Source organism: Bombus impatiens, unplaced genomic scaffold, assembly GCF_000188095.3.
Source record: "Bombus impatiens unplaced genomic scaffold, BIMP_2.2 scf_0142, whole genome shotgun sequence".
Classification (NCBI taxonomy): domain Eukaryota; kingdom Metazoa; phylum Arthropoda; class Insecta; order Hymenoptera; family Apidae; genus Bombus; species Bombus impatiens.
The window spans coordinates 1,912,023-1,937,164 of NT_176561.1; the positions used below are offsets into that span (position 1 = coordinate 1,912,023).

General features: G+C 33.1%; 5 protein-coding genes and 1 long non-coding RNA gene across 12 annotated transcripts in view; 3 read left to right on the forward strand and 3 right to left on the reverse strand.

Moving 5' to 3' along the window:
* Window positions 1–135: 135 nt before the first annotated feature.
* Window positions 136–6,223, reverse strand: LOC100749906. Its single transcript, XM_033319222.1, has 7 exons — window positions 5,675–6,223; window positions 5,168–5,531; window positions 4,044–4,298; window positions 3,715–3,749; window positions 1,681–1,971; window positions 616–979; window positions 136–478 (listed from the first exon to the last, which is right to left on the reverse strand). The coding sequence occupies exons 1-7, from the start codon at window positions 5,974–5,976 to the stop codon at window positions 221–223; spliced, it is 1,869 nt and encodes a 622-aa protein (XP_033175113.1). The 5' UTR covers window positions 5,977–6,223; the 3' UTR covers window positions 136–220.
* A 2,670-nt stretch (window positions 6,224–8,893) lies between these two features.
* On the forward strand, window positions 8,894–10,504 carry LOC100750143 (transcription termination factor 3, mitochondrial). The gene is made up of 2 exons (XM_003487187.4): window positions 8,894–10,087; window positions 10,178–10,504. The coding sequence occupies exons 1-2, from the start codon at window positions 9,106–9,108 to the stop codon at window positions 10,453–10,455; spliced, it is 1,260 nt and encodes a 419-aa protein (XP_003487235.1). The 5' UTR covers window positions 8,894–9,105; the 3' UTR covers window positions 10,456–10,504.
* A 163-nt stretch (window positions 10,505–10,667) lies between these two features.
* On the reverse strand, window positions 10,668–13,984 carry LOC100750028 (endoplasmic reticulum-Golgi intermediate compartment protein 3). Of its 2 annotated transcripts, none has more exons than XM_003487186.4 (8): window positions 13,769–13,984; window positions 13,189–13,347; window positions 12,995–13,111; window positions 12,873–12,913; window positions 12,725–12,789; window positions 12,430–12,653; window positions 12,223–12,351; window positions 10,668–11,170 (listed from the first exon to the last, which is right to left on the reverse strand). In XM_003487186.4, exons 1-8 carry the CDS (start codon window positions 13,851–13,853, stop codon window positions 10,833–10,835), a joined length of 1,158 nt encoding a protein of 385 aa, XP_003487234.1. In that variant the 5' UTR covers window positions 13,854–13,984; the 3' UTR covers window positions 10,668–10,832. The 2 variants fall into 2 exon arrangements, with proteins under 2 accessions (XP_003487234.1, XP_024221355.1); XM_024365587.2 differs by having other exon boundaries at window positions 13,739–13,984.
* LOC100740166 (reactive oxygen species modulator 1) lies at window positions 11,375–12,387 on the forward strand. The gene is made up of 3 exons (XM_003487189.4): window positions 11,375–11,534; window positions 11,803–11,936; window positions 12,011–12,387. Exons 2-3 carry the CDS (start codon window positions 11,809–11,811, stop codon window positions 12,117–12,119), a joined length of 237 nt encoding a protein of 78 aa, XP_003487237.1. The 5' UTR covers window positions 11,375–11,534; window positions 11,803–11,808; the 3' UTR covers window positions 12,120–12,387.
* Window positions 13,985–14,126: 142 nt separating the features above from the next.
* Window positions 14,127–15,131, forward strand: LOC112212274. The gene is made up of 2 exons (XR_002946085.2): window positions 14,127–14,256; window positions 14,423–15,131. It is a non-coding gene; the product is annotated as an uncharacterized LOC112212274 (long non-coding RNA).
* The window catches only part of LOC100740283 (MAGUK p55 subfamily member 6), a 25,714-nt gene continuing 15,120 nt past the window's right edge, over window positions 14,549–25,142 (reverse strand). For 2 of the 6 annotated variants that reach the window (XM_012382140.3, XM_024365588.2), the window contains exons 3-8: window positions 21,255–21,551; window positions 19,779–20,015; window positions 18,049–18,523; window positions 17,571–17,905; window positions 16,738–16,812; window positions 14,549–16,024 (exon numbers count right to left, since the gene is read on the reverse strand). In XM_012382140.3, the coding sequence (XP_012237563.1) occupies window positions 15,848–16,024; window positions 16,738–16,812; window positions 17,571–17,905; window positions 18,049–18,523; window positions 19,779–20,015; window positions 21,255–21,551 (1,596 nt within the window). In that variant the 3' untranslated portion in view covers window positions 14,549–15,847. The other 4 variants (XM_012382142.3, XM_033319213.1, XM_033319212.1 and 1 more) reach the window with 4 other exon arrangements.

Here is a 25,142-nt window from a genome sequence, read left to right on the forward strand (position 1 = left end):
ATGAAGTCGGGAAATCATTGAGAAACTAATATTATATGAGATAAAATTAATTATAATTTTTATATATTTATTATAAAATAAATATTTTAGAATAAATTTACAATACGTAGGATAGAAATAGAAAAAAAGAAGGAAAAACATTTATGCTCATTTATTCATAAATTATCTCAATGGATGGACTTTAACGAATTTGTTTAAATCTGTATAGACAATTGAGCATTTAATCAATATCGAGTTTCTTGAAAGTGCCTTCAACACCAAACAGATCGGTCGCTGTTTTCCCTTTACCTGCTCTCAATGATTCATTAACACGCCTTGTTTGTTCTTCTTCCAAAAACCAGTCACGATTATCCTCGAGCATTTTGACAGACTTTTCGTGGAGTTGCATTAATGGACCAGCCTTTCCACCTGCCTCGTTTGGTAATATATCTACTGGTAAAAATTTCGCTACTGTATCCAAAGTTGTATGTGTATGAAGCTGTAACAAATTAATATAATCAATTAATAGTACCGTAAAATCAATTATTAATAATATCTTCAGTGGGTTTCGAGGTTTAAAATTTTTAAGTTTGAAATAAATCTGAAGTGCAAGTTGTACCAATACTATTCTATTACCATGTCTAATAATTCCTTCTTCATGAACGGTTTCATCATATTCAGTATCACATCCATCACGCTCGTAATATTCATAAAATGGAACCCTTTCAAGCGAACTGGCAATGCCTCTTGCAAATAAAAAAGATACTTCTTCAAACCCATCGGATTCAATCGAGCAGCGTGACCGAACACAACGTTCTTCATATCGAATAAAATGATGTGTCCCTGAGTTGTGCCTTCTTTGTAAAGCCACAAATCAAGCACCATGCTCAGAAATTTCATTGCATCGTTATAGACATAATTCGAAGGATCCGTATCGATTAGTCTTCCATAAAGAACAGCGTAACCTTCTGGCGTTTTCGTCTCTAAAACTTGAATAGATCTAAAAATCCAATAATTATTAAATTACTAAAAACTCCAAAACCACTATTATATAATTAATAAGATTAATTGAGATTTATATTTTTCGACGCTTAGCTTAAATATCGGGTTATTCAGAAGGTTTGTAGCGAAATTTGAAAAGAGATAATCTATTACTGGAAATATTAATTAGAATTAGAATTACAAGCAAGGATTAGAATTTTATTGATTAATACACACAGATTTAATATATTTATAATTTTACGAATTTTTCTTTGAACATCTTTTCGCTTTCTCGCAATTTCGCCAAATATACAGTAAAGATTTATGTAGATTATTAGAAATATAATGAATTCTCTAAACAACCTGATAAATAATATAATACGTTAATACTCATTTTTCTTTCTTTTTTTTTTGTGAATGATGACATGTATTAGCAAAGAACAGATAATGGGTTCTGTGCGTGCAATTAGTAATTAAGTGTAGTATTATACGTAATATAAGATAATTAAACGTGAGAAGATTAATACGTGAGATTTTAATTAAGAACAATGACTGTGAAGATGAAGCATGTATGGTATTTGTTAGGCGCCTTTAGTTACTACATTCAATTTCAGTTGTAATTATTATTTATAATGGAATAATAATACACTATATATGTATATGGCTTAGAGAAATCGAATTCTTTAACGCTAGAGCTATCAGTAACTAAAGTATACCCACATTGTCTGAAAAGATTTCCTTAATTCCTTCGTCCCTAAAGGATCTCTATTGGAAAAGAATTCGGGTACGTGGCTCCTCACAGTGTAATATGCATCAATAGTCGTTTTTGTGGGTTCCATCCGATAGTAATTACTATGTAGAAATAACACCAATTCGGAATCTGTTATTTTTGGTAGATGAGGCTGTTTCTTGTACCAGTCTCTTAACATTTGCATGTCTTCCTCTTTCAGGTCTGGATTATTCTTTAACTCATCTTCGTATTTTATTCCTTGGGATGCCATATTTGAGTTCCTTCAAAAATTAGACAAATCTCCTTTATATCATAAGACTCACAAGGAAACTTTAAAACACAGTCTTTAAATTTTGATCAAATACGTGAACTCAATTTTTATTTAGCTTTTTACTTATTAATTAATTTGTAGCTTCCGGTTTTGTTTTATCATTGAAAATTTGCAGTTTTGTTGGATGAGAAGAATGTTTTTCCTATTTAAGATACAGATTTTACTAGAATCTTGTAATTTTCATGTATACATGAAATATATGTAATTTTAAATATCAACAGAAACTATTAACGATATAATTTAGTTATCAACTTCGATACAAGAATAATTTTATAAAATGTACAATAAAATTTATAAAATATTCTTACATATAATAATGAACTTAGACGTAAATTATTAATTTTACAATGATACAATATAGAAGCAATAAAATATTCACGATATGAATGATTAATTTTGAGACATCGATTTTTCCAGAAATTTTGTAAAAATGCATCAAAGTCGATGTGGAAAAATTCCTATCTAATTTTCTTGAATAAATTGATAATACTAATATTTTATATTTATGGCCTTAAAAATTTTTAACGAAAGTCGTAATTTTGTTTATTGAATAATTGAAATGAAATATTTGAAAGAAATGGAACACTACAGTACCAAGGAAAGCTTATTTCCTGAAGATCACTTCAACGCGATACTACGGTGGCGGTTTGAATAGTACTAACTTCTTTAGAGATCCGAGTACAATCGAGTGATGGAATGAGTTAATATCGGATAATCACACATAGCGTGACAGTCGAGGTCGTCAGACTTCCAAGTGCCAAATTATATATCTTAACATGACATGAAAAATCCTATGAAAGATTCTATGAAAATTGATATATTTTTATATAACCACTTATGATGCATAATAAAGTCAACGAGATGTGTAAACATATAATGAAACGTTTATATAAATAACTTTTACATATGGTATTTTAAAAAGATATAAACAATTAAATTTAAGGATGTTGAGTTAGTTACAAATACTGGGATATATCAAGCAATTAATATTAAGAAATATCAGATAATTATTATTAAGAATATTAGGGAATATTAGGTAATCTATTATTTGTTTAATGCTTTAATAATGACTAATTAGTAGAAATTATTTTCTAAATTCTGGAATGTATGAGATTAATTCAAGTACTAAACTATTAGGAAAAGTTTTTTTCTTATCATTCTGATCAAGCAAAAATGTATAGACGTAATGTACTGGATAGAAATAAAATGCATCATGACGTTGAATGATATGTCCCACAATATTGCAAACAGGAACTTGTCATTAAAGAAAATTGTTAGGTTACGGATACCGAAGTCGGACTTTAAAATGATGCACACGTAGACAAAGTGTCAGTTTTACATTAGATTACACTGTAAGGTATCAGTAATAAAAGTGAATCGTTTAGCCAAAAAGATTGGCAAACTAGTCAATTATTATCTGTATTTGTGTTTATTTTGTAATAGTTAATTTATTAGATTAATAATTGCATTGTTTAAATTTTTACATTAGGCAGGCGTATGAGTTTTATCATGATTATTTATCAAAAAGAAATATGTGTATAACGAGTACCAATTTTCTAAAATATATTCTTACAACCTTGTACAACTTAAATATTCTATCATTTTCTTGAAATTATTTATGAAATTATACATGGAAGAGTTTCATAAAGAATTGAAAGGAGATGATTTCGAAAATTCCTTTGTGATAAATTACCAAGAATATATCTTGTTACCAAAAAATGTATGAAGCTGTAAATATTAACAGGTAGCAATTAGTACATAACGGTATAGTTAATCGTAGAACTAAGGAATTCTACTGGCTCTAATTACTAGCATACGAACAGAAAAATTAAACAAAGAAGACAACGATTTATTGAGTAAAATGAACACAACTCGTGTACAGTAATAAAACTTTATTACTCTTTATAAAATACGCGTAACAAATAGGTTTCTCAGAATTTAAATACCAAAAATTGTTCACAAAGTCGCATACAGAGAGGAGATTGTTCATTAAATAAAAAATATGAGATCGATACTGTCTTAATCTATGTCGAGCTTCTTGAATGTGCCCTCGACACCAAACAGATCATTGGCGATGTTACTTTTTCCAATACGCAACGACTCATCCACCTTGCCATATTTCATTTCTTCGAGGAACCATTCTCGTTTACTGTCGATTTCATTTATCCGCGCTTCCTGCATGTCAGCTAGCGATCCAGCTTTTCCACCGATTTCATTCGGTAAGAGATCGAGAGAGATGTATTCTTCCAGTGTTTTTAACGACGAATGCAGGTGTATCTAAAAAAAAAAAAGAAAAAATATGAAAAGTGGTGAAATGTAAAATAATATTTAACTTTAAAAAATATATCGAAGAATTTCTATACAAATATTTTTATTTGGTAATCGTGCTTTGTGTTTTCACTTGAATTTTATTTTTACTATGTTCAAATACTTCCGTGAGTCGCTGGTACAGATTATTCATTTCAATAAAAATTATTGATAATATTACGAAATATTTTAGATAAGAAGAAAAATAATTTCTGAAGGATTAACATGGTAATTGCAATATCGTTTCACGTACGGAATAAATAATGCACCTAGTTCGTAACACTTTTAGCATCGAGAAATGCATCACCGTTGTTGCTCTACAGAGCGGAAAATTATCATTTTATGCAAAGTCTAACATAGATAAGTAATTATTTCTTATGTAAGCCGTCGTCGAAAAAGACATATATGATACATAAATTACAAATGATACACCGATGTTCTCGTAATACGTGAGCGAAATATTATGAAACTAATGTAATGTAATCGATACATACAATACCAGGAAATTCGCGTTAACTAGTGTATAATTAATTATTCAATAAACACAAAATGAAAATTGTAATTCAACAGATGTTACTAAAATACCAATAAATCTTAAGTCAAAATATCTGGTTTTAACATTCAACGTATTATTCATATTCCTTTTATCATTTTTCACGAATAAAATATATTTCGAAATTTGAAAAGGAGTGTACATCTGTTGGTATACAAACATGAAAAAGAGACGAATAGAACAGCAGATTCGGATAAAACTGCAGATACTTTTAATATTTTTATATTGTTATACAAATAATTAATGATGGAACTAAAACTCTGAATCTCGTTATAAAATTCCTTACCATGTTCCAAAGTTCCTTTTTCATAAACGGTTTTGCCATATTCAGGATGACATCCATCACTGAAGGAGTATTAATAAAATGTATGCCCTTTATACGAACAGGTATGGCTTCCTGAACGTACATCACTAGCTTTTTCATCCCCATAGGATTTATCCGCCCTACGTGGCCGAGAGTCACGTTAGATGTATCTGCGATAAAAATATAGCCATCGCAAGTGCCATTTTTCAAACCAATCAAATCGCATCCCATGAAGATATTCTTGTTACTATCTTCGAAAGAATAGTGCGATGGATTAGTATCCATTAACCTTCCGAAGAGTATCTTGTAACCATGCTTCGAGAGTCCGGGCAATTCAGAACTGAAACTACAGTACAGAAAGAGAGATTAATTACAAATTATCTACTAATCAAGAAACCAGTAACATTAATAGGTTTAATTACTAACGGAGAAAATTTCAAATTAAACAACTAAGTAATAGAAATTATCAAACAATCGATTAAAACTTACACAACATTAAAAGCTTGCCGCAATTCTTTGGACCCTAAAGGATCTCTGTTATCAAAAAACTCAGGAACATGAGATCTAATAGTAAAAAAATTCTCTATAGTATTCTTAGCTGCCTCCATGCTATAATAATTACTATGAAGAAACAGAATGAGATGCAAATTGGAAGGTTTAGGTAAATGTTGCTGTTTATCACACCACTCTCTCAACATTTCGATATCCGACATCTTTAGTTCCGAATTCTTCTTCAATTCTTCTTCCAAGGAAAAAGGATAAGGCAAAGGGATCATCTTTTTATTGACCATTTTCGTTTCGTAATTTAAACCAGTCGCACTGTGAACAAACGAGTCAAACAACAAGTTCTTCTGAAGGTGCACAAGAATTTTTGTCGCGTCGCGACGATCTTTATCGTCAAATCCTTGAATGTTTGAAGAGTTCTTGATCACTGAATCACGATAATTTCATCGATAGACATCGACGCAGGAAAGTCTAACGCGGAAAACGTGTACGCGAATAAATTAATCGTAAGCAAAAACGGTATCACTGATCGGTCTGGAGTCTTAACGAAGACTGAAAGAAACACTGGGCGCGTTGATTTTTAATTCAGACCGTAAATTGATTGAGTAACGTGTGGAGAAGGTAGCATTAGGCCAACGCACGGCAAATGTGTGTGTTTACGATTCAGGAATATTGTAATTGTTGTATCGTTAGAGTATACGGTGGAAAAAGATGATAATTACGATAGACGAAAACACATATTAGACCATTCTCTATCATTTCATCTGTGAATTATGCGTAAACACTGTTCATAGATGGGTATTAGGACACTGAGAAGAATGAGATAAAAGTTTAAAATCATTAGCGATTTGTTATAAGTAGTATGTGAATTTTCATGTAAGATAGTTTTATAAAGAATTAAAACAGAGAGAAAGGAATAAGGGTAAAGTGAAGATAATATTTGTATCGATGATTATGAAAATGGAGTAATTCGTGTATTCTTCATTTCGAGATATTTGTATTTTTGCGTTCGAATCGGTTAAAAAATATTTTACCATTATAGTACGAAATTTTCTATTAAACTGTTTGCTCGTATAGCATAAAATTTGCTCTTATTGCCCGTGGTTGTACAATTTTACAAGAATCTCATATGGGAATATATGTATTTTAAATAATAACCAATTTCATTAGTTTAATCTACAACTATGTTGTGAAAATTCTTCTATGTTATAGTAAAATCAAACAATATAATACAGAATAATTGACCGATCCTTTGGTAATCTATCTCAATTATTTGTATAATTCCTTTGCTAATCTAAATTAATTATTTATATAAATGTATAATTATATAAATTGCTGTATTCTATATGACGTTGCGATATTTGTAAACGGGAGCGTACTTGCATATGAAATCATAAACAGTAGACTGCATAAACCGATTCAAGTTGAAAGCACCACGCCTAAATTCGCCGGTAGAAGCGTCATGCTGCTACACATAATGTTAATTAATTTTCATAGAGGAGCATCAACGGAGGAATTATGAAAGCATCCGCTGGAATAAAAAAGGCATTCACCGGAGCCGCAAAGGAATCGCGACGCTTTCTAATTTAATCATTTTCTGATCTAGTTCCTCGTTGTTCCGCTTTGAACACGGATGTCTTGAGTTTGCAATTATCTGCAAAAAAATTCTCAAGAATATAAGATATTTATAATGATTGTAGACAAAGTTCATTATCAGAAGGGAATTAACAAAATGTACTACGTAAATATTTAGTAAGTATTTATTTTTAAAGAAAGTGGTCGTACAGGGTGGTACGTAAGTCCTGTTTTCCGTTTAAAAGTTGTATAACATTTTTATTTGTTAATAAATTGCGTTTATTTATTTATTTATTTTTTGCAATAAAATACACAAAGTGGAAATATTTTTAATTCAGAAACAGAAAATAATGTGGCGTAAATGATCCCCGTTTTCTGCATCGCAAGCGTGGGCTCTTTCCACTACGTTCTACATCACAGCTGTTAATGTTTCGGGTCTCAGGGCTTGAATTTCTTCCTGGATATTGTTCTTTGTCTGTTATATTGTTTCAGGTTTATCAACACACATTCCTACAGATATTTCTACAGAAAAAAGTCGGATGCTGTTAAATCGGGCGACCGGTAAAGCCAGTTGAATTTGGAAGCTCGCGAAATTAAGCGACATAATTATTCAAAAATTCAATTACTTTTACTCCTTTTTCCGTTATGAATTTGTCAATCATAAAGTTGTACAAAAGAAATCAAAAACCTAGGAAGAAGATTTTAAAATATGTGATAGGGAAATCGTTATAAAATTTTTAAATGGGAAAGTACCTGTATAAATTGAAGTGCGCAAAAATAGAAAGTTTTACACTTATGAACTTATGCATGCAGTACGTAGAACTTATATTTATATACGTAATTGCTCATTATTGTGAAATAGTGATTTACATCGTTAGATAACAGCATGCAATACAAATACACGATAATTGCAATAACGAAACCTGCTTCAATTTCCTTCAGCTTGAACGACACTTTAAGGCATGTAGTGCAAATTAAAGGTACGACAACCCTAAAGCAATTACATTGTATTAAATAGTAAGTTTCGTTAACTACTTCTACGAATAACTTAATAACTACTTTCTTAATATATTGCAATCAGAAGGAGGAAATTATAAAAAATTTATATGTAATAAAAATGTAAGACGAGCAGGTTTTTAATTAAATATTTATACGTATGATATATCTATTTAATTGATCAATTAAATATTTAAATAAAATTCTACTTTGAATTATATAAGAAAACAAAAATAATGTTAATTTAAATTCCATTCGAATAAAAACTAAATAAGATGATCAACGACATATATTTTTAAATTAAATATACTTAATATAATATAAACTTAATAATATTTATCTAAAATATTTATTTTTTTATTTATGAAAATCTTCATTTATTATATTATCAAAAATATAGAGTCTCCAAGTACGTATCTTAATACAATATCAAAGAAATTATATAAATCTCATATTGAAGTGAAATAAAATATAGTAAATCGATTTTATTTTTTAGATCCAACAAAATTTCTCGCAACAGAACACGTGCCTTTTAGTTCTTCGATTTACCGTGAAAGACGATGGCACAGTTGTCGCTGCAGTGTATTTGATCACACAGATTATAACACACTTACATATACACAATATACCTCGTTTCCTTGTAGTAACGTATACATGGCCGTAGTGTGATGCAAAAATGGGTTGCGTGTTTAACCTACCATGTACTTTACATGTACTGTAGGTTATTTGTAATAAAACATATACGAGGTTGTCAATATACATATGTACCAATGTGCATTGCAAGGAGGTTTATTTTATTTCTTAGCAATTAAAAGATAATATTCCATGCAATTTTATCATTAAATATGATGACTTCACGGTTGTATACACTTTTACACTTAAAACCCTGCAATGTCGTTGGAATCAGAAATTTCATTTTTCAAAACGTTTCTAAAAGCTCCAAACTTTTTTATTGCTCTTCAACTGAGGCAATTAAAGATAAAGTAACAGATATTAATGATAAAAAAGCTTACTTATCAGAGAATATTAAGCCTGATAATATAGGTTACACCGAGAAATTAACAAATAATGCATTTATAAAAAGAAATGAAGATATCGAAAACAATAGTAGTGTGACAAAAGTACATAATGAACTACAGCAGTTACGTGGTACTGAATCTTTAGCAGGAAATATCTACAAAGTAAATGATACTTTGGAAGATATAGATGAAGAACTACCAGGACCATTTGATCATTGCAATGAAGATCTGTCTGACATTGGACCTAAGATGACAGCAACTTATAATTTTGCAAAATTTGCAAACGACTCACATACGATTCAACAGTTAGTTAAATTAGGAGTTGAATTATATAAATTAGAAGCAAACAAAGAAGTACTAGAAATGTTTCTGAAACTCGACTTTGAAAGAGATATGAAACCATACATACAATTTTTATCTGATTGTGGTGTAAAGTCAGAAAATCTTGGATTCTTCATCACCAGATACCCTAAAGTTTTTAAAGAAAACTTGGATGATCTTCATACAAGAATAAGGTATTTGAGAGCTCGTAACTTTAACATACAAATGATACAAAGAATAGTAAACATACATCCTCCGTGGTTGGCTTTCAAGACACAAGAGATAGATAACAGATTAGGTTATTTTCAAAATAATTTTCAACTGAATGGTTCTCAAACAAAAAATTTGGCAGTAAAATCTCCAAAGCTTATAACATATGATATGAAACGCATAAGAAAGAGTACCTTTGCTGTAAAAGAGGAAATGGGTTTTAATGTGCCAGAAATACATCTTATTTTGCTTAAGGCACCACGTGTCTTGATTCGAGGTAATTAAAATAATTAATGCTAATAATATGTTAATAGGAATACATTTACTCTATCTGTTTAGATGTGAAAATGTTTTATTTTAATTACAGCCAGAACTGAAGTGGTGAAAACTTTTGATTACCTCCATAATTATATGGAATTGTCACATACTATTATAAGCCAGGAAGCACAGGCTTTATTGTGTAGAAAAAGCAGGCTTGAAAGAAGACATAGATTTTTAGTAGAATTAAAAAGAAACCAATATGATCCTACAAAACCATTATATGTGTCACTATTAAAGTTAGTCAAAGGTAGTGATGATGAGTTTTGTGAAAAAGTTGCAAAAGCATCTATTCAAACTTACAATGATTTTCTAAAGACTTTTTAATGTATAAAATAAACATAATTATATTATAATAAATATTTATATTTTTTCAGCCTTCTTGTTGTAATAGTATAACCTTTATTGTATACATTTTACTTAAATATTACGTTTTCTTACATTCTATTCTATAGTCCTTTATGTACAGTTTTATATATCTTATACAAAAATGTTTAATCTGTTGTATCAATACAAGTTTAGGCAATATAAAAAATTGGTAAATTTTATATCGTTACATCAGTATTTTCTTCTTTTTTATGTTTTTAATAATACGCTCGATAAAAGATTGTTACTTAACTGACGTGTAAAATCAAATCACCCGTCGTACAAAATATTTTCAAATATTCTATAATACTCTTCAAACTTATAAGCTAATCTAAATTTTAATTGTATTTGCCCAATTCTATCTTTTTCTGTATTGCTCTGACAGAGTGATATAATAGCGAATCTATTAGTCCAGCAACTGTAAATACGCCACCGATAATTGCACATGCATTCGTCGCGAAATGACCAAACGATTTCGCTTTTTCTGTATATTTTACCATTAATGGACTTAACTCATAATTAAAGAATATACCAGGCATTCCAGATTCGCCGCTAAACAAAGACACTTGTCTGGCGTGTCGAGTTACAGAAAATTGATTTGTCAATAACGTGGAACCATCAGCGCGCACGTAAGTCGTCGGTACAATTTTGATGTAATGATAAAACATCATCGCACCTAAAACAAAAACAACAAAATATCTAAGTAGAGTTTTAACTGCAATGACACAAATTAATACAAATGTGTGTTGAATGAAGTCTAATAGTTTAATATCTCAAAATTGAAAGTACAAGAACTTTCTGTAAAACGTTCCCATAATCGAAATATTTATGTATTAATCGAATAGTCCGCCATTATCATTGACGTCATAGAGAACGGAAATAGAAGAAGCAGCCATCTTGCATTGTAAACGGAAAAACTGACATGGCATCTTCCTTACATTGCTCGTGCGAATTGTGCTAAGGATTTACCAGTTGTAAAAGACAAAAAATCGTAATAAAACGAAAACTAATTAGAAGTTCCAAAGTTGTACGCTTAAATCGTGAGTGATATTAACTATAACGAACGTCAATACATTTTTTGCATATAAACTAAATATATAAATATGATTAATTCGGGTCATGGCAGGAATAATTAGCTCACAATGTGTTAAAGAAATTTTATAAATTTTATGTTAAATGATTGACTAAAAATTATTTTTATATACTAAATTCATTAAAATGAGAAATTATAATTAATGTTTATCATGAAATGTTTATCTCTTTAAAAAAAAGTTAAAGTTATATGTTTTTATAAATTTATATTCATAGAATAAAATGCCGGCCGTACCAGGCATGTATCAACAAGCTCCTTCATGCTGGGATAGGATGAAGCTTGGTTTTATGATCGGATTTTGTGTTGGTATGGCATCTGGTGTTTTGTTTGGCGGGTATTCTGTTGTTAGGTGCGTATTTATTTATGGTGACTAAATTCTGGACAGTTTGAAATAAGAAACTAATGGTGTGTGTTTATTACTAGATATGGACTAAGAGGAAGGGAATTGATAAACAACGTTGGAAAAGCGATGATTCAAGGTGGTGGGACATTTGGAACATTCATGGCCATAGGAAGCGGAATAAGATGCTAGTATTTGAAGACTGATATGTTGGAGATTTAGGATACAAAAAAGTGTAGTATCAAAATATTCTGTTAATTTCTTAATAAAAAGTTTCTATGGTGCAAGGCCATACCTTCCATTGCAACTACAGTAGTATCATCCATAGGATTCGTCTTTCCTGGGATGTTTAGCCCAAAACTCAAATGGCGAATCTTGTGGGTCATATTAAATTGCGTTGATGTGTATGGTTTGACATCATGCACTATAAGCAAAATAAAAATCATAATATTATTACTCATACTTTAATTTATGCAAAAAATAACATATTTTTTTCACTTACCATGTACATGGTTTACAGAGAAGCTGTCACCTGGTGCAATGTGAAAACTTCCACCCACTCTATTTACTTCCATATAACCATAGATTTGACATCCTTGAATAAAGGCAGTTTTCATTTTCTCTACTGATTTATCATTTTTACATTGCTTTATCATTCCTAGAGCAGGAAGTGCCCAATTTTTAAGTCTATAGGCTTCTCTTACATCTTCACAAGTATTACAACATCTACAAAGTTAATTGATATTGTATGATGGATATTTCATAAAATACATACATAAATTTTTGTAATACTATACTTGATAATATCACCAGCAGCTCCATAACAGTCTCCACATGCTTTCTCAGTAGTGCTTTCTACTGTCTATGAAAAAGGTTATGTTTTAGTATAAGTTTTAAAACTTATATTGTAAAAACAGATCTATAAGAGTCATATAATTTAGTTACCTTTGTTGTTGTTTTACTACGTGCTTTTGTGTCAGTAATGTCTACAATAAAATAAAGAATTTTTATTAAATTTATATTATTTAACTTAAATATTTTAAAACTCTTATGATATTATTTTGTACCTGTCCTTTGTGGATCTTCTATAGGTTTCCCATTTAAGTCTAAGCGTCTTTTAAATATATTATGCTCTATTTGTAAATGCTGTTCACCTGTTGTGTCCATTGCATCTATTGATAAAACTACAATGCACTTAATTTAATATACATGTCAGTATTACTCATAATGCATTTATATTCATAAAATAATCTACACCTACCATCACAAGATATTGTAGGTACAATTATATCTAAATTAATTCTTAATTTTGAACCCCTTGAAGTATCTACAAACAATTCTTCACTTAAGGTTGGAGTAAGATAATAATTCACTTCGGATAGAAATAGAATACCCATGATAATGGTACTAATAATAGTCACTGAAACATGGAAAGGTACATAAATAGTAAACATAGATTATAAACTTTATTTATGATAACTGATAACAGATATGTAAACAATAGTTATGAGATAGTGGAAACCTTAACAAATACATGTAAAAATTGAAATACAGTTTCAACAAAGTGTAAGAAATGACGGTATTCGGTTTTAGAAACAAGAGAATGATAGAAATTTCTACTTCCGTTAAGTATTATCAACGTTTGAGGTTAAGTATGTTTATCACATCATAATATCTTGAAATAATCTTTTAGATTGTAGAATAGAATAATTTTAAAATTTTTCGGCATTATGATGACTCCAGAAAATGAACAAAATTGTTTAATAGTTAAAAGTATGTTGGTAGCAGAATAAAACCGTTAAGTTGCACACGTTTAAGATTTGACAAGTAAAACATTTTACCAACAGCACCACTGAAGGTTCGTACGAGAATATCCGCCTCTTCGCGCACTTTTGGGTGCACGTCTAATTGCCGTAATATTTGCATGTTCAGTTAATAGTAAGATAAACTACTCAACACGGTTTGAACCGTGTCTGAAATACACTCGGCGCGCTAACTTTTCCCGGAACGCATATGTCACAATGCGACAACTTGGAAACGTGGCAAACGACAATACATGATTGGTTGTCGTCGGTGCATCGTGGGTGCATCAAGTGCATTCGATAACCAATCATATTTCAGGTATATCCATTATGTTCATTTAAAATTGTTCATTCTTACAGAGTTCATTCTTCAGTTTATATGAAAAATTTGATGTTATTCAATTCCAGTTATTTATTTTTTTCGTTACCATATAGAACAATTATACATATTTTTAAATTAATGTTGGAAATTGATTTCAAAATGTAATTAACTCATTGTCGCCCGTATTTATGGTTATAGATCAGAGGTACATATTTGTTAAATAGTTGATTGTATTTGTAATAAAATATAATTTCAGCTCTAATTTTTACTTCAGTTATTCAGATTGAAATATGAAATTCATTCATTATGAAACATAAAACAACCTGTTTATAATAATTTCTAAATTAAGTCTTTCATTTTGTAATTTTCAGAGTAGAAGATGGACAAGAGATACATGACCCTATGAGTATGTTCTGAGTGTGGGTAACAAGAAGAAATTGTGAGAAATAAGGATAATGAAAATGATAGAAAGGTATTAGTAATTCAAATTCGTAACAAACGCTCGATAAACTTTATTTTTCCGTATATCACATGGCACGATCGGGAGCTTCCGATCAAACGCATATATAGCGATCTGCAACGGTCGTAATTTCCATGTGCATGCGTGTCAGAGCATTAGAAAAAATGTGTTATTAGACGTGGCTTTCGCAAAACTCTCGAGTATAAGAGAATATATCGTCTCGACATAGTAGGTCTTCGCTGCAAGCCCAGTAAGGCTGTGCTATTAAGGCACTCTATGCCAGGAATATGTTCAAAGTGCACGAGCGGTATAAACATGATTCATGAAATATATAATGTATATATAATAGATATCTCTATAAAAGAAACGAAAGTACATTGTATGACAAATGGTAAATAAACATACATACATATGCAGACTCGTAGTTCAAGGGAAATTAAAACTAGGCGTATCCTAAAAATAATTGGACGGCGGTCTATAACGTATACCTACTTTAATTGCGATCCGTTTCCGTTTAGTTGTTCTGGGTGATAAAGGGGAATGTATGCGAGAATTCTTTTTGTAACGTTACTTTAGTTAGCGTGAAAAGACAATTTAGAGACTCACAGAGGATATCATTAAGATATTGGATCATTAAGATATTAAAAATATTAAAATAATTAAAACTGTTTAACTACTATCATTGAAATCAAAATTCATATGCTTCTTTTCTAATTTTCTTATTATTTTCTTATATCTTTTAACGGTACTTTTGTAGATTTCTAACGAATATATGTTATTAACGAGCGAAATTTAGGAGGCGAACGGACCGTTTCGTAAACCTAAAACAAAGTAACGTAAATGCTACACGACTGTACTTGCTGGAAACGTAGCATCGTAAAGCGAGATACTATCTCTTCTTGGCCTTCATAGCCCCGAGTATTTTTCTAATCATAAGTAAAAGAAGAATGCGCGTGTTCGAAATTTGTTGCTTTCGTTTCGGAGACTCCCCGCTCGATGGAAGAAACTCACGTCCCGTTTCTTCTTTACCCGATTCGAGTGCGTCATTTCGCTTAAAAGTATTTATACATTTGATGGAGACAATATACACAACACACTAGAACTCTGTATACACATATTACAACCATAAAATTGTTCCATTGCACGACGATACGATGCTATAAATATACTAACGATGCACTCGACATCAAGTTTGCCAAGCATGGGTATATTAAAGACGCCATCGCGTGTTCCACAGAAAATAATGCAATAATTTGTTATTTTGCACGATACTGTAGACCGGAATTGGATCATCTGTTCTGAAACTACTTGTTCCCTCAGGTAGCCTGAATGGTGTTTAATAAATCCAGTTCACCGGAACCCATTGGTGTTCGGTGGCTAAGGCGTCTAACGCGGCGATCACCTGTCTAAATGTATTGTCGAAGTCCTCGTTCACGATCACCAGGTCGATATATTTCTCGTAGGCACGCTGTAAGGCCGCGGATTCTTCCAACGTTGCTTTCAGATCGTCCTCCTAGTTAGTGAAAAGCAAATTATAATTTAGCTGTACGTTGTAAAGTTTGAGAAAGATTAAGTTTTGATTGCATTTAGTTCAAGTGTGTTTGATGGTGATTCTTTCCAATCGGAAAATTGAATGTTAGAAAGATTGTAGCTTTCATACTTTGCCTTGAATATATCTATTCTTTGTTTTGCATTAAGTCGCTACATAAGTCCTATCCAGCAGAGTGGATCTTCTATAAATTCCATTTATTAATTAATAAATAAATTAAAAGAAGGATATATTTTATTACATTTGTTATGTATTGTAATGTCTGAAAAAAATGAGAATTTTGATACTGGATTTGTCATTATGGGAACATTCTGAATGTCTGATTACTATGTGATTAATGAACATATTTTTTCCTATTTTCTGTGAGTTTCAGAAGCACAGTTTGTATTGATTTAGGTAGTAATGTTATATCTACCACAACATTGGTAACTTATTTATATGATCGTAGAGGCGGACAAACTCTATGCAGCGACCTAATGTCATTAATAAACTACATTTTAAAATTAATGCATTGTCAATAAACTGCATTTAGATATTATATAAATTACAATTTTTCTTTGAATGTTACGTGATTCTGTATAGTGGTACATTTCAAACAATAATACTACACATCTACAAGCAATCACATTACGATAAAAGGAAAGAAAAATACAATGAATATGCATGCAAATACAAACCTCGTACAAGGAAGCAAGAGATTCCAACGTCCTGGCTCTTCTCGAGCTGTACCTGATGGAACTCTGGCGGTCAAACTAGCAAAGCCAACATCAAATACATACGAAAGATTAAATAAAGAACGCTACGTCAATCGAGAGAAGGAAGTTATACAACGGGTAATATGTGAAAATATTCAATATCAATCTAAATGGAGTATAAAGAGTAGTTGGTATTTGGAATTTTATGGAAGAAGAATTTCGTGGAAGAGAAACCAATCATTGAGTCATTGTAATCGAACAAAAGTGCATGCAATACATTTATAATAGGCAAATTATACGCATTTACACGACGACGGTAGACTGGCAGGCAGAGATTCGGAAGGTTGCATCGTAAAATATTTGATGGCTATGTTTATTTGAAACGCGGCCTGTGCCGTCGATATATGTTTCTTCTTTATACAAATTTCGCGCATCGAATCGTTCCATTTCAAATGGATTTCTTATTTCTCGTACGCGAAATTCGAACATGTTTTCAAAAAATAATAAATACTTAAATCATTCTGTAAATTTTTAAATATATTGTATTCGTGGAAATGTATTTACTTGATAAAAAAGTCATTTTAACGAGTAGTTGTAAAACTCGATTAACAAAACTTGAGTAACATTAACCAGTAGTTTCAATAATTAAAAATGATACCAATAATCAAAGCAATTTTAAACATTCAATAGAAATTTCAATTCATAGAACACTTCCATTCTCGGCGTTATTATTGGCCGTAATGGAGATAGAAAAATGTAATTTTCATATAGAGAAAAATAGAAAGGGCAGTGATATATAATAGCAGCGTAATTACCGTCAAGTTCCGACTGCTCGTTCCAGTCGACCTCGCCAAATCATATAACCATTTCAATTGTTCCATCCCTGGCGCCGCTATGAAGATGACATAGGGCATAAATTCCGTGCTGTTGTGAAGTATTTTCAGAGCAGCTGGACTACAATCCAGAACACACATTTTTCCAGCTCTGATTAACTCCCTCACGGAATCCAACTTTGTACCATACAAATGCCCACCGTGTTCACCATACTCAAGGTATCGATGCTCTCTAATATCTGTTTCCATGCAGTCGCGGTCGGTAAACCAATAACTCTTGCCATCTTCCTCGAGTACTCTGGGTGGTCGTGAAGTATCTATAAACATATAACTTCTATGAATCACAATATTATAATCCTAATTTGTAACTGTTAACAGTAGAAGAGAATGGTATTTTCCCATCAATTTTGTTTGTTATTCTCGTCAAGATTTCACGACACACAAAAATTATGACACTTACACGGAACAATGGTGCCGAACTTCTCAGGGTCGCTATTTATCAGCCTATTCTTCAGCGTCCTGCGACCAACTCCTCTTGGACCTACTAAAGCCAAGGTCTTACGTCTAAATGGCGGCATCCTGGCTACTTCTTCGTACAATAACAGTTCCGCACTGTCAAATTCACCGTTGGACTTCGATTGATACATCTTCCTCTTCTTCTTTTTAGAGATCTTAGTCCCACAGATGCTAATTTTGTGTACAAAATCCGCTTCCGGTGGCACGAATGCTTTTCTTCGTTCTTCCAGTTCCAGCGACGGAATTAGACCAGGCGGACCTAGACCCTCGCCCTCAACTCGCCGAGCTTGCCACCAATTTGGGTCTGCTTGGTCTACAATTTGTAGTACGTCACCTTTCTGGAATGGAAGTCCAATCTCTACGCACGGTAACAGAGTGTCTTCTGATGGATCGTAGTCGAACAGCGCTCTCATGTAACACTGTAATGTGAAAACAAATTCGAGATTTCAGAAGAGAAACGTGGTAGGAGGACTGCGGATTTTTATGTATTTATGGGAAATTTGAAGATGCAAAAATGCATAAAATGCGTTATAATGTACAAAAACGCATAAAATAATGAAAGTATAGTGCTCGTTAAAATATTTAGTAGGTGAAACAAATGCCTGCCCAGATTTTACTTTCTCGGTTCTTTTTATAAAAATATAAATTTGTTTAAATATTCTCAATTTAACGATGAGTTCTATCTTCTCTTTTCTTTAATAGGAGAACAGTTTTAAAATTCAATACACTGACTAATTCTTTTTTAATTATAAATTTTCTCATTTGATTTGAGGATTAAATATATGTTTTCGCTGTCGATCTATTCTTGAATATTTGCAACATATTTATTATTATAACATAAATTATTTTGTTAGCTTTTACTAAATTCCTTCGATTTAACATATAATTTTAAAAATTAACATATCTGTACGTAGATGATTGTTTTTTCTAGTAATAATAGTATGTAGTTCTTTAGAATTTCATCCATTCATACTTTTTATCCACCTATGTTTTATTCTTGTCTTCAAAACATAAGGTTTTTAAGCTCCGATGTTTTCCTTCACATAATTCTTATCTATTTCCATTCCTAAAACCTTTCACGTTTTTGAAAAAATTGATATTACAGGATATATAAACAATGTGCGAGCTATTCGCAAGTGTTCTTCGACGGATTGAGTTTCCCATTCTCGATCCACATTATCATTTATTTACACACGAAATACAGAGCTACCGCTAGATATAAAGAGTTATTACAATTTGTGTTTCCAGTAATGATTTTTATATTTAGAACACAATTTTGACAGCATATTCTGTTCAATCTTTTGGACAAATTCTATCAGTGAAATAGTAAAATTTTATAGTCTAAATCCAATCGTGTTAAAGAAACCTCTTGTCGGAAGGTGGAAATTGTAACCACGTGTCTCATATAGACGCCATTAAATTGAATCGTAAAGATCCTAAGAGGTCGATTAAACATATTTTCGTACCTCTATACTTTCTGCTTACTGCTTTTAATAGAAGCAATCTTCTTTTCAAGAAGGTGGCCTTTCAAGAATTTTATTTTTACTTCCCTTTTAAATTCCCACCTTATTCGTGGTGTAAATTCAATTTAGATTTATACCATACGAATTAAGATAAAGGAATTTAAAATTAGCCAACTTTAACCAAATCAAAAGTTAAATTATCTTCACTTACCGTAGATTTTACGGGTCGATTGCCATCAGAAGCGATTCCAGGTGCAAGTTTCAGCGACAAATTCTCTTTCGCCTCGTGAATGGCTTCCTGAAGCTCCTCAGGGTTGTGAACTTCCTTCCCGTTCACTTCGAGGATTACCTCGCCGGTTCTCAGGAGTCCCTGGCGGGCAGCAGTGCTTCCGCCTAAGATCCTGGCGATGATCAAATTTCCGGATTCGTCGACCTGCACCGTCAGACCCTGTACAAAAACGTACCAGTGAAAATAAACTCGTCTGTTCCCATTGAATGCAACCAGGTTTGCTATTTAGTACATTTAGAGAACAATCGACGATTCTCTACGTCCGTTCCATTTTTGTTGTTACATTCTTGCGATGTTGCTTATTTGAGAAGACCTACTGTTTCCATTTTAGCGTAAAAGTGTAAACGAACATTGATGGAAGGCCATCGTGCAAGATCATGGCTTTGTGCACTTGTTTGTCGAGAATACCTTTTGCTGACAATGAGAGAAAATAGCGAATGTTGAAATAGATTGTGGTTTAGCATACAGAGAATTCACCGGGTCTCAAGGATGTTTTGGCTGGTTTTTAACACGTGGAATCGACTTCATGATAATGTAAAGATCGTATCGCTAATGTGTCATTTGTCTCTTTGCGAAAGAGAAGCCTTAGCTTCCAAGAACTTTATTATAAACGTGTATCGGTGCTGCTGCAATTTTATTAAAAAAATTTTTTGGATGCAGAAGGTTAAGAGCAGCATAAGGAAGAATAATGTATTATGTTTCTGTTAAAATGTTTTCTTCGCTTGGTATAAAGCTTGGAACAACGTGCCAGATTCATCGAAGAGGCCACGTGGCCTCGAATCAGCATCGCGCGGATAATAAACGTTTCCGAATTATTTATGAACTGCGAGTGGCATTTCCGTCTTTTCTTCGTTCGAGCGTGTTAAATCCGATTCAGAATGGGAATTCTCTCACGTGACGGAATGGTAAACCTCTAAAACTAGAGCCACGAACGAGAAAGTCGGCGCGAACGATTATATTTCTTTGTTGATTGCTCGACGTGCCTTCTCGTCAGCCGCTTTCTTCACCAACGAAACAAACCGTCAAACACAGAAGCTAAACATCCTTTAACACCCTGAACTCTTGAAATCTTTACAAAGATTTCCAAATATTCAAAGATATATTTCTGAGACTTTGAGCTATAAAAATTATTTGATTATTTGGAACAGCGTCAAACGTTCATATCTATCTGTTCATATCTTCCGTTAATTGTATTTCAATTAATCTTTTTTGTTAATTGTAAAGCCACAAACATTACACAGAGTGATCCAGTCGTTATAGTACGACCAACAAAGATTTCGTGTGAAAATTTTAAAATTTATTTTCGTCAGTCCTTTCCGATTGCATAATGATCACTAGGACACTGTGTTCTTTCACTAATTCTAGAATTTAAGAATTCTATCATGAAAGAATTTTTACCAGAGGTTCGTTAGGTTGCCTCCTAAGTCCAACCATCCTGACAGCTTCCGTCCTCTCGTTGGTAGGCATCGTCAGTTGTGATGGTTCCGGCTTCGATGGCGCTTCCTTTCGTTCGACGACCGCGTCGTGCGTCTCTAGAAGGGCTTTTAGATGAGAGCCTCTTAATAATCGTACGAGTTCGCGCGCGTTCTCGTCCCTGGAGGAGCGGAGCGCGTGACACACCTCGTCAACGATGTCACAAATGGACGAGCATACCGGTTCCACGTGAAGTGGAGGATCCTCCAGACGCTCCTGGACCTGCAACAGTCACGCCACGATGTCTGTCAGGTTTCCATGGGAACTGGTTTTTGTTCAAGTCGTCCTCGTTCGTCCTACTAACTCGACCGGCAACTTTTAGGATCTCTCGGTCAAGATTAGATTCCTTTCTTTAGATATTTTTCTTTGGGATGTTTTAGCTTACCTGGTAAATTTAGTTATTAAGTTTAGTTATCTGATCGAGCAATTATTTTCGAAGATTCGAAAATTATGCTTTTATAGATATAGTGATAGCATAGGAATTTGATTATCGATGATTGAACTATGTTAAAATAAAATTACTGCAATGATACGAAGCTAACGTATTGTTGCGCAGAGGTTTACAGAATGAATCGATCATCATCGACGAAATAATAAGTCCCTGGAGCCCATCGAGGGCATCGAGCGCTCCTCGAACTCCTTTCTGGGCTACGTGGTAGCGTATGGCCAAAGCCACAAACAGTGAACGGCTTAGTCGTCGTCAGTTGTGAAAGTCGAAACGGGTTTCCGCATCAAATTCACCGTACGAGGAACCTTGGTTACTCTTGGTCCCCTCGTACAACCCGAGAGAATCGAAGGTTTTTACTCTACACTTGAATCAACAATGTTACGCGTGATATCAAAGGTGTTTCAATGTTTTCTATCTATTTATCGAACAAATTCTTTTCGTAAATGTGAAAATTTCATAGAAGACAGTAATGTATTAGATTCAATTTATTTTTTGATTGATTAAAATCGCAAGCATTTTTTGCTGATTTATCACCTAAGAGCGTGAAATTATCATTGCGCAACGATGACCCTGTGTCAACGAGGTTTGATTGGATTAGCGTCGAACCACGTAAGGCTAGTGTACTCCACATTGAACCAGCCAATGCAGTGTTACAACAATGAAAGAGTAATTACGAAAGTAGGTCATTCACAGTGTTTCAGAGCCACCTTCGAGAATACTTGATACCTGAACGCTACGACGGAAAATGCCGAGCAACGAATAATCATGCACCTCTTAGAATAATTTCTTTAAAAAACAGATAGAGAGAAAAAATTATATTCCAACTAATGGAACCAAAAGAGATATATCATGCAAATTCTCAACTATAATAAAGGGAAAGTGGAATTGTGTTTAAAAATATTAGGAAAAATTCAGATGTCAGTCAAAATTAGTCAAATTAATTCTTTGAGACAAATAGCTATTTTTCGACAACCACTTAATATTAGTACAAAAAATTTATTGTTATCTTTAATATGAACGCTAAATAAATGCGAATTGGTATTTCGAGAGAAATTATCAAAACGATCGAGCATATTTGGATTAATCGAACAAGATCAGATGAAAAATTCTCCTCTCGTTTGAAAGACTAACGCGAATCGTTCGTCTATGGAAATTGTTTCACGAAGCCGTCGAAGTCGATGTTCCTCACCGCCACTATGATTCATCGTCGAATCATTCGCGTCGATACATGTGCATCGCAGATGCACGATGTCGATTCAACGATTTTGTTGCAGCATCGATTATACGAATTGCGACATGGCATATGTTTCCGTATGTAAAATATCGTACATTTTGGAAAAGGAGCATCGAAAGGAAGTAATGAATCTTCGATTTAGGCCTCTCTGCCCACGCGACTTGTATGTACACGCAACAATAAATCAACTCACGACGCGAGAGACATCAAAGAACACGGTCGAAGTTGTATTTTGGTTGAAACCTAAGAAAACAGTGTGTGATTTATCGAGAACCGTGTGTGCACGTTGAAATGTGAGGGATTGCTTTCATTAACGCGTGCTAGAAAGTTCGATTCCCTTATGAATTACTAATTCGCACACAAACGTTAACTTCGTATTTGGATAAGCGACTCCAACACTATTTTCGAGAATTCAAAGTTTTTTTTTTTAGAAAATCAATCTTGCTACGTTTTGAAAAAATTATTATTTATCAGATCAGTTGTATCTTTTCCATATGAAAAGATATGTCAAGTAATAAAAATTAACTTTTTCATTTTCTTGGCCTTTTTCGATTGAATTGTATTCTTGCAACCTTTATAACAGACTTATATTTGTTCATAAGCTCGTGAAAATTAAAAATGAAACGTAGTTATTTTTATATAATTTGGAGAGACAATCGAAGGAAAAGAAGTAACTAACAATTAGTGAGTAGCAAATAAAATTAAAATGCCACGTTACGTGGAACGAAGAATCGTGGTATTTCTCCATATGTCGCAAGATTGTCATTGTCGTGGGCACGAATTATACCGTATTTATAATGAAAACGACGGTAGAACAGCTGGTGTTCAACGAACGTTGCAGCCTATAATGAATTCTTCTGTTCTTCCGTGACGTCCCTGAAAAACCTCTCACGAAACAAACACAAGATTATTGCGCTTATAGAACAAACAGCAACTCGCTCATTACACATATCAATAACTAATTTATGTGTGGCAATTCCGTGTCCTTCTTATTTCCTTTATGTTATCTCTCGTTTTGAAATTTTTCAAACGAAAATCAAATAAATCACACATTTGTACAGTAGATGTCGCAATTCTAAACGATACTGCAGTTCGAATGACTTGAAAGAAAAATGTTAATCGACGTTCACTTACTGCTACAAAAACAAAACAAAGAATGGAGTGACTCTTCTTCAGAAAGCAATTTGAAATTCTACCTTATCTATTTCCAAGAAATTACACAACAAGTGGAATATCTTTCTTTAAGAGAATTAGAAGACTTCTCCAAATATTGTTTTTTCGCTCACTTCAAGAAATTGTGAGGTCTTTCCTTAACAGAATCGTCGAACGATTCCATCAAGTTCCGTTTCTCCAAAAAATGAAGCAAAGCACAACGAATAGTTCAAAATATGGATGGACAACAGTACCTCTCTTCTTCTCTTCTTCTAGAAATTACACAGGAAGTAGAATAATACCTTCCCCAAAACAGAATCATCAATCCACTAAGAACTCCACCGTTATCTTTAAATTGCCTTTGTTCAAAAACTGACACGAATAATATTAACAATTGATAAACGAAACACGTCTAATGTATGAAAATACAGATCATAGTACTCTCTTAAGATCGAGCTACTCTCAACCTCAAGATCCACGGACCACAGACGCCAAGAGGGGCCAACGGTCAACGAATCGCGCTTTCTCCCGATCTCACGTGTCGTCGTAGCAGCAACAGTCTTCCACTCATCCACCTTTTTCATCTATCCACATTTCTACCCCAAGCTCACCACTGTCCCACCAAAATGACGAAACGAGCCTCCTCAAAGATTTCTTCGCAGGAATCCTAACTTACACTGGAAGCCTGGAGAAACGCCGAGGCAGAGGTCGCCTGTCTCCGTCAGGTAGGACGCAATACTCTGGAGAACGAGCTGGCCGTCGTCCTGGAACTGTAGTTCGCCGTATCGATCGGCCAGTGCCGTGAGGGTGCACTCACGCGGCGACAACCGACGGGGTAAACGGCCACGGGAGAACCTGGCGAGGGGTTTCCACAAGGGATAAACGCGACTTGGACAACACGCACACCGTGTGTGTTACTTAGGTAAGCGGCGTCAGAAAACTGCCGCGCCTACTGACGTTTCTTTCGCCCCCACCTTCG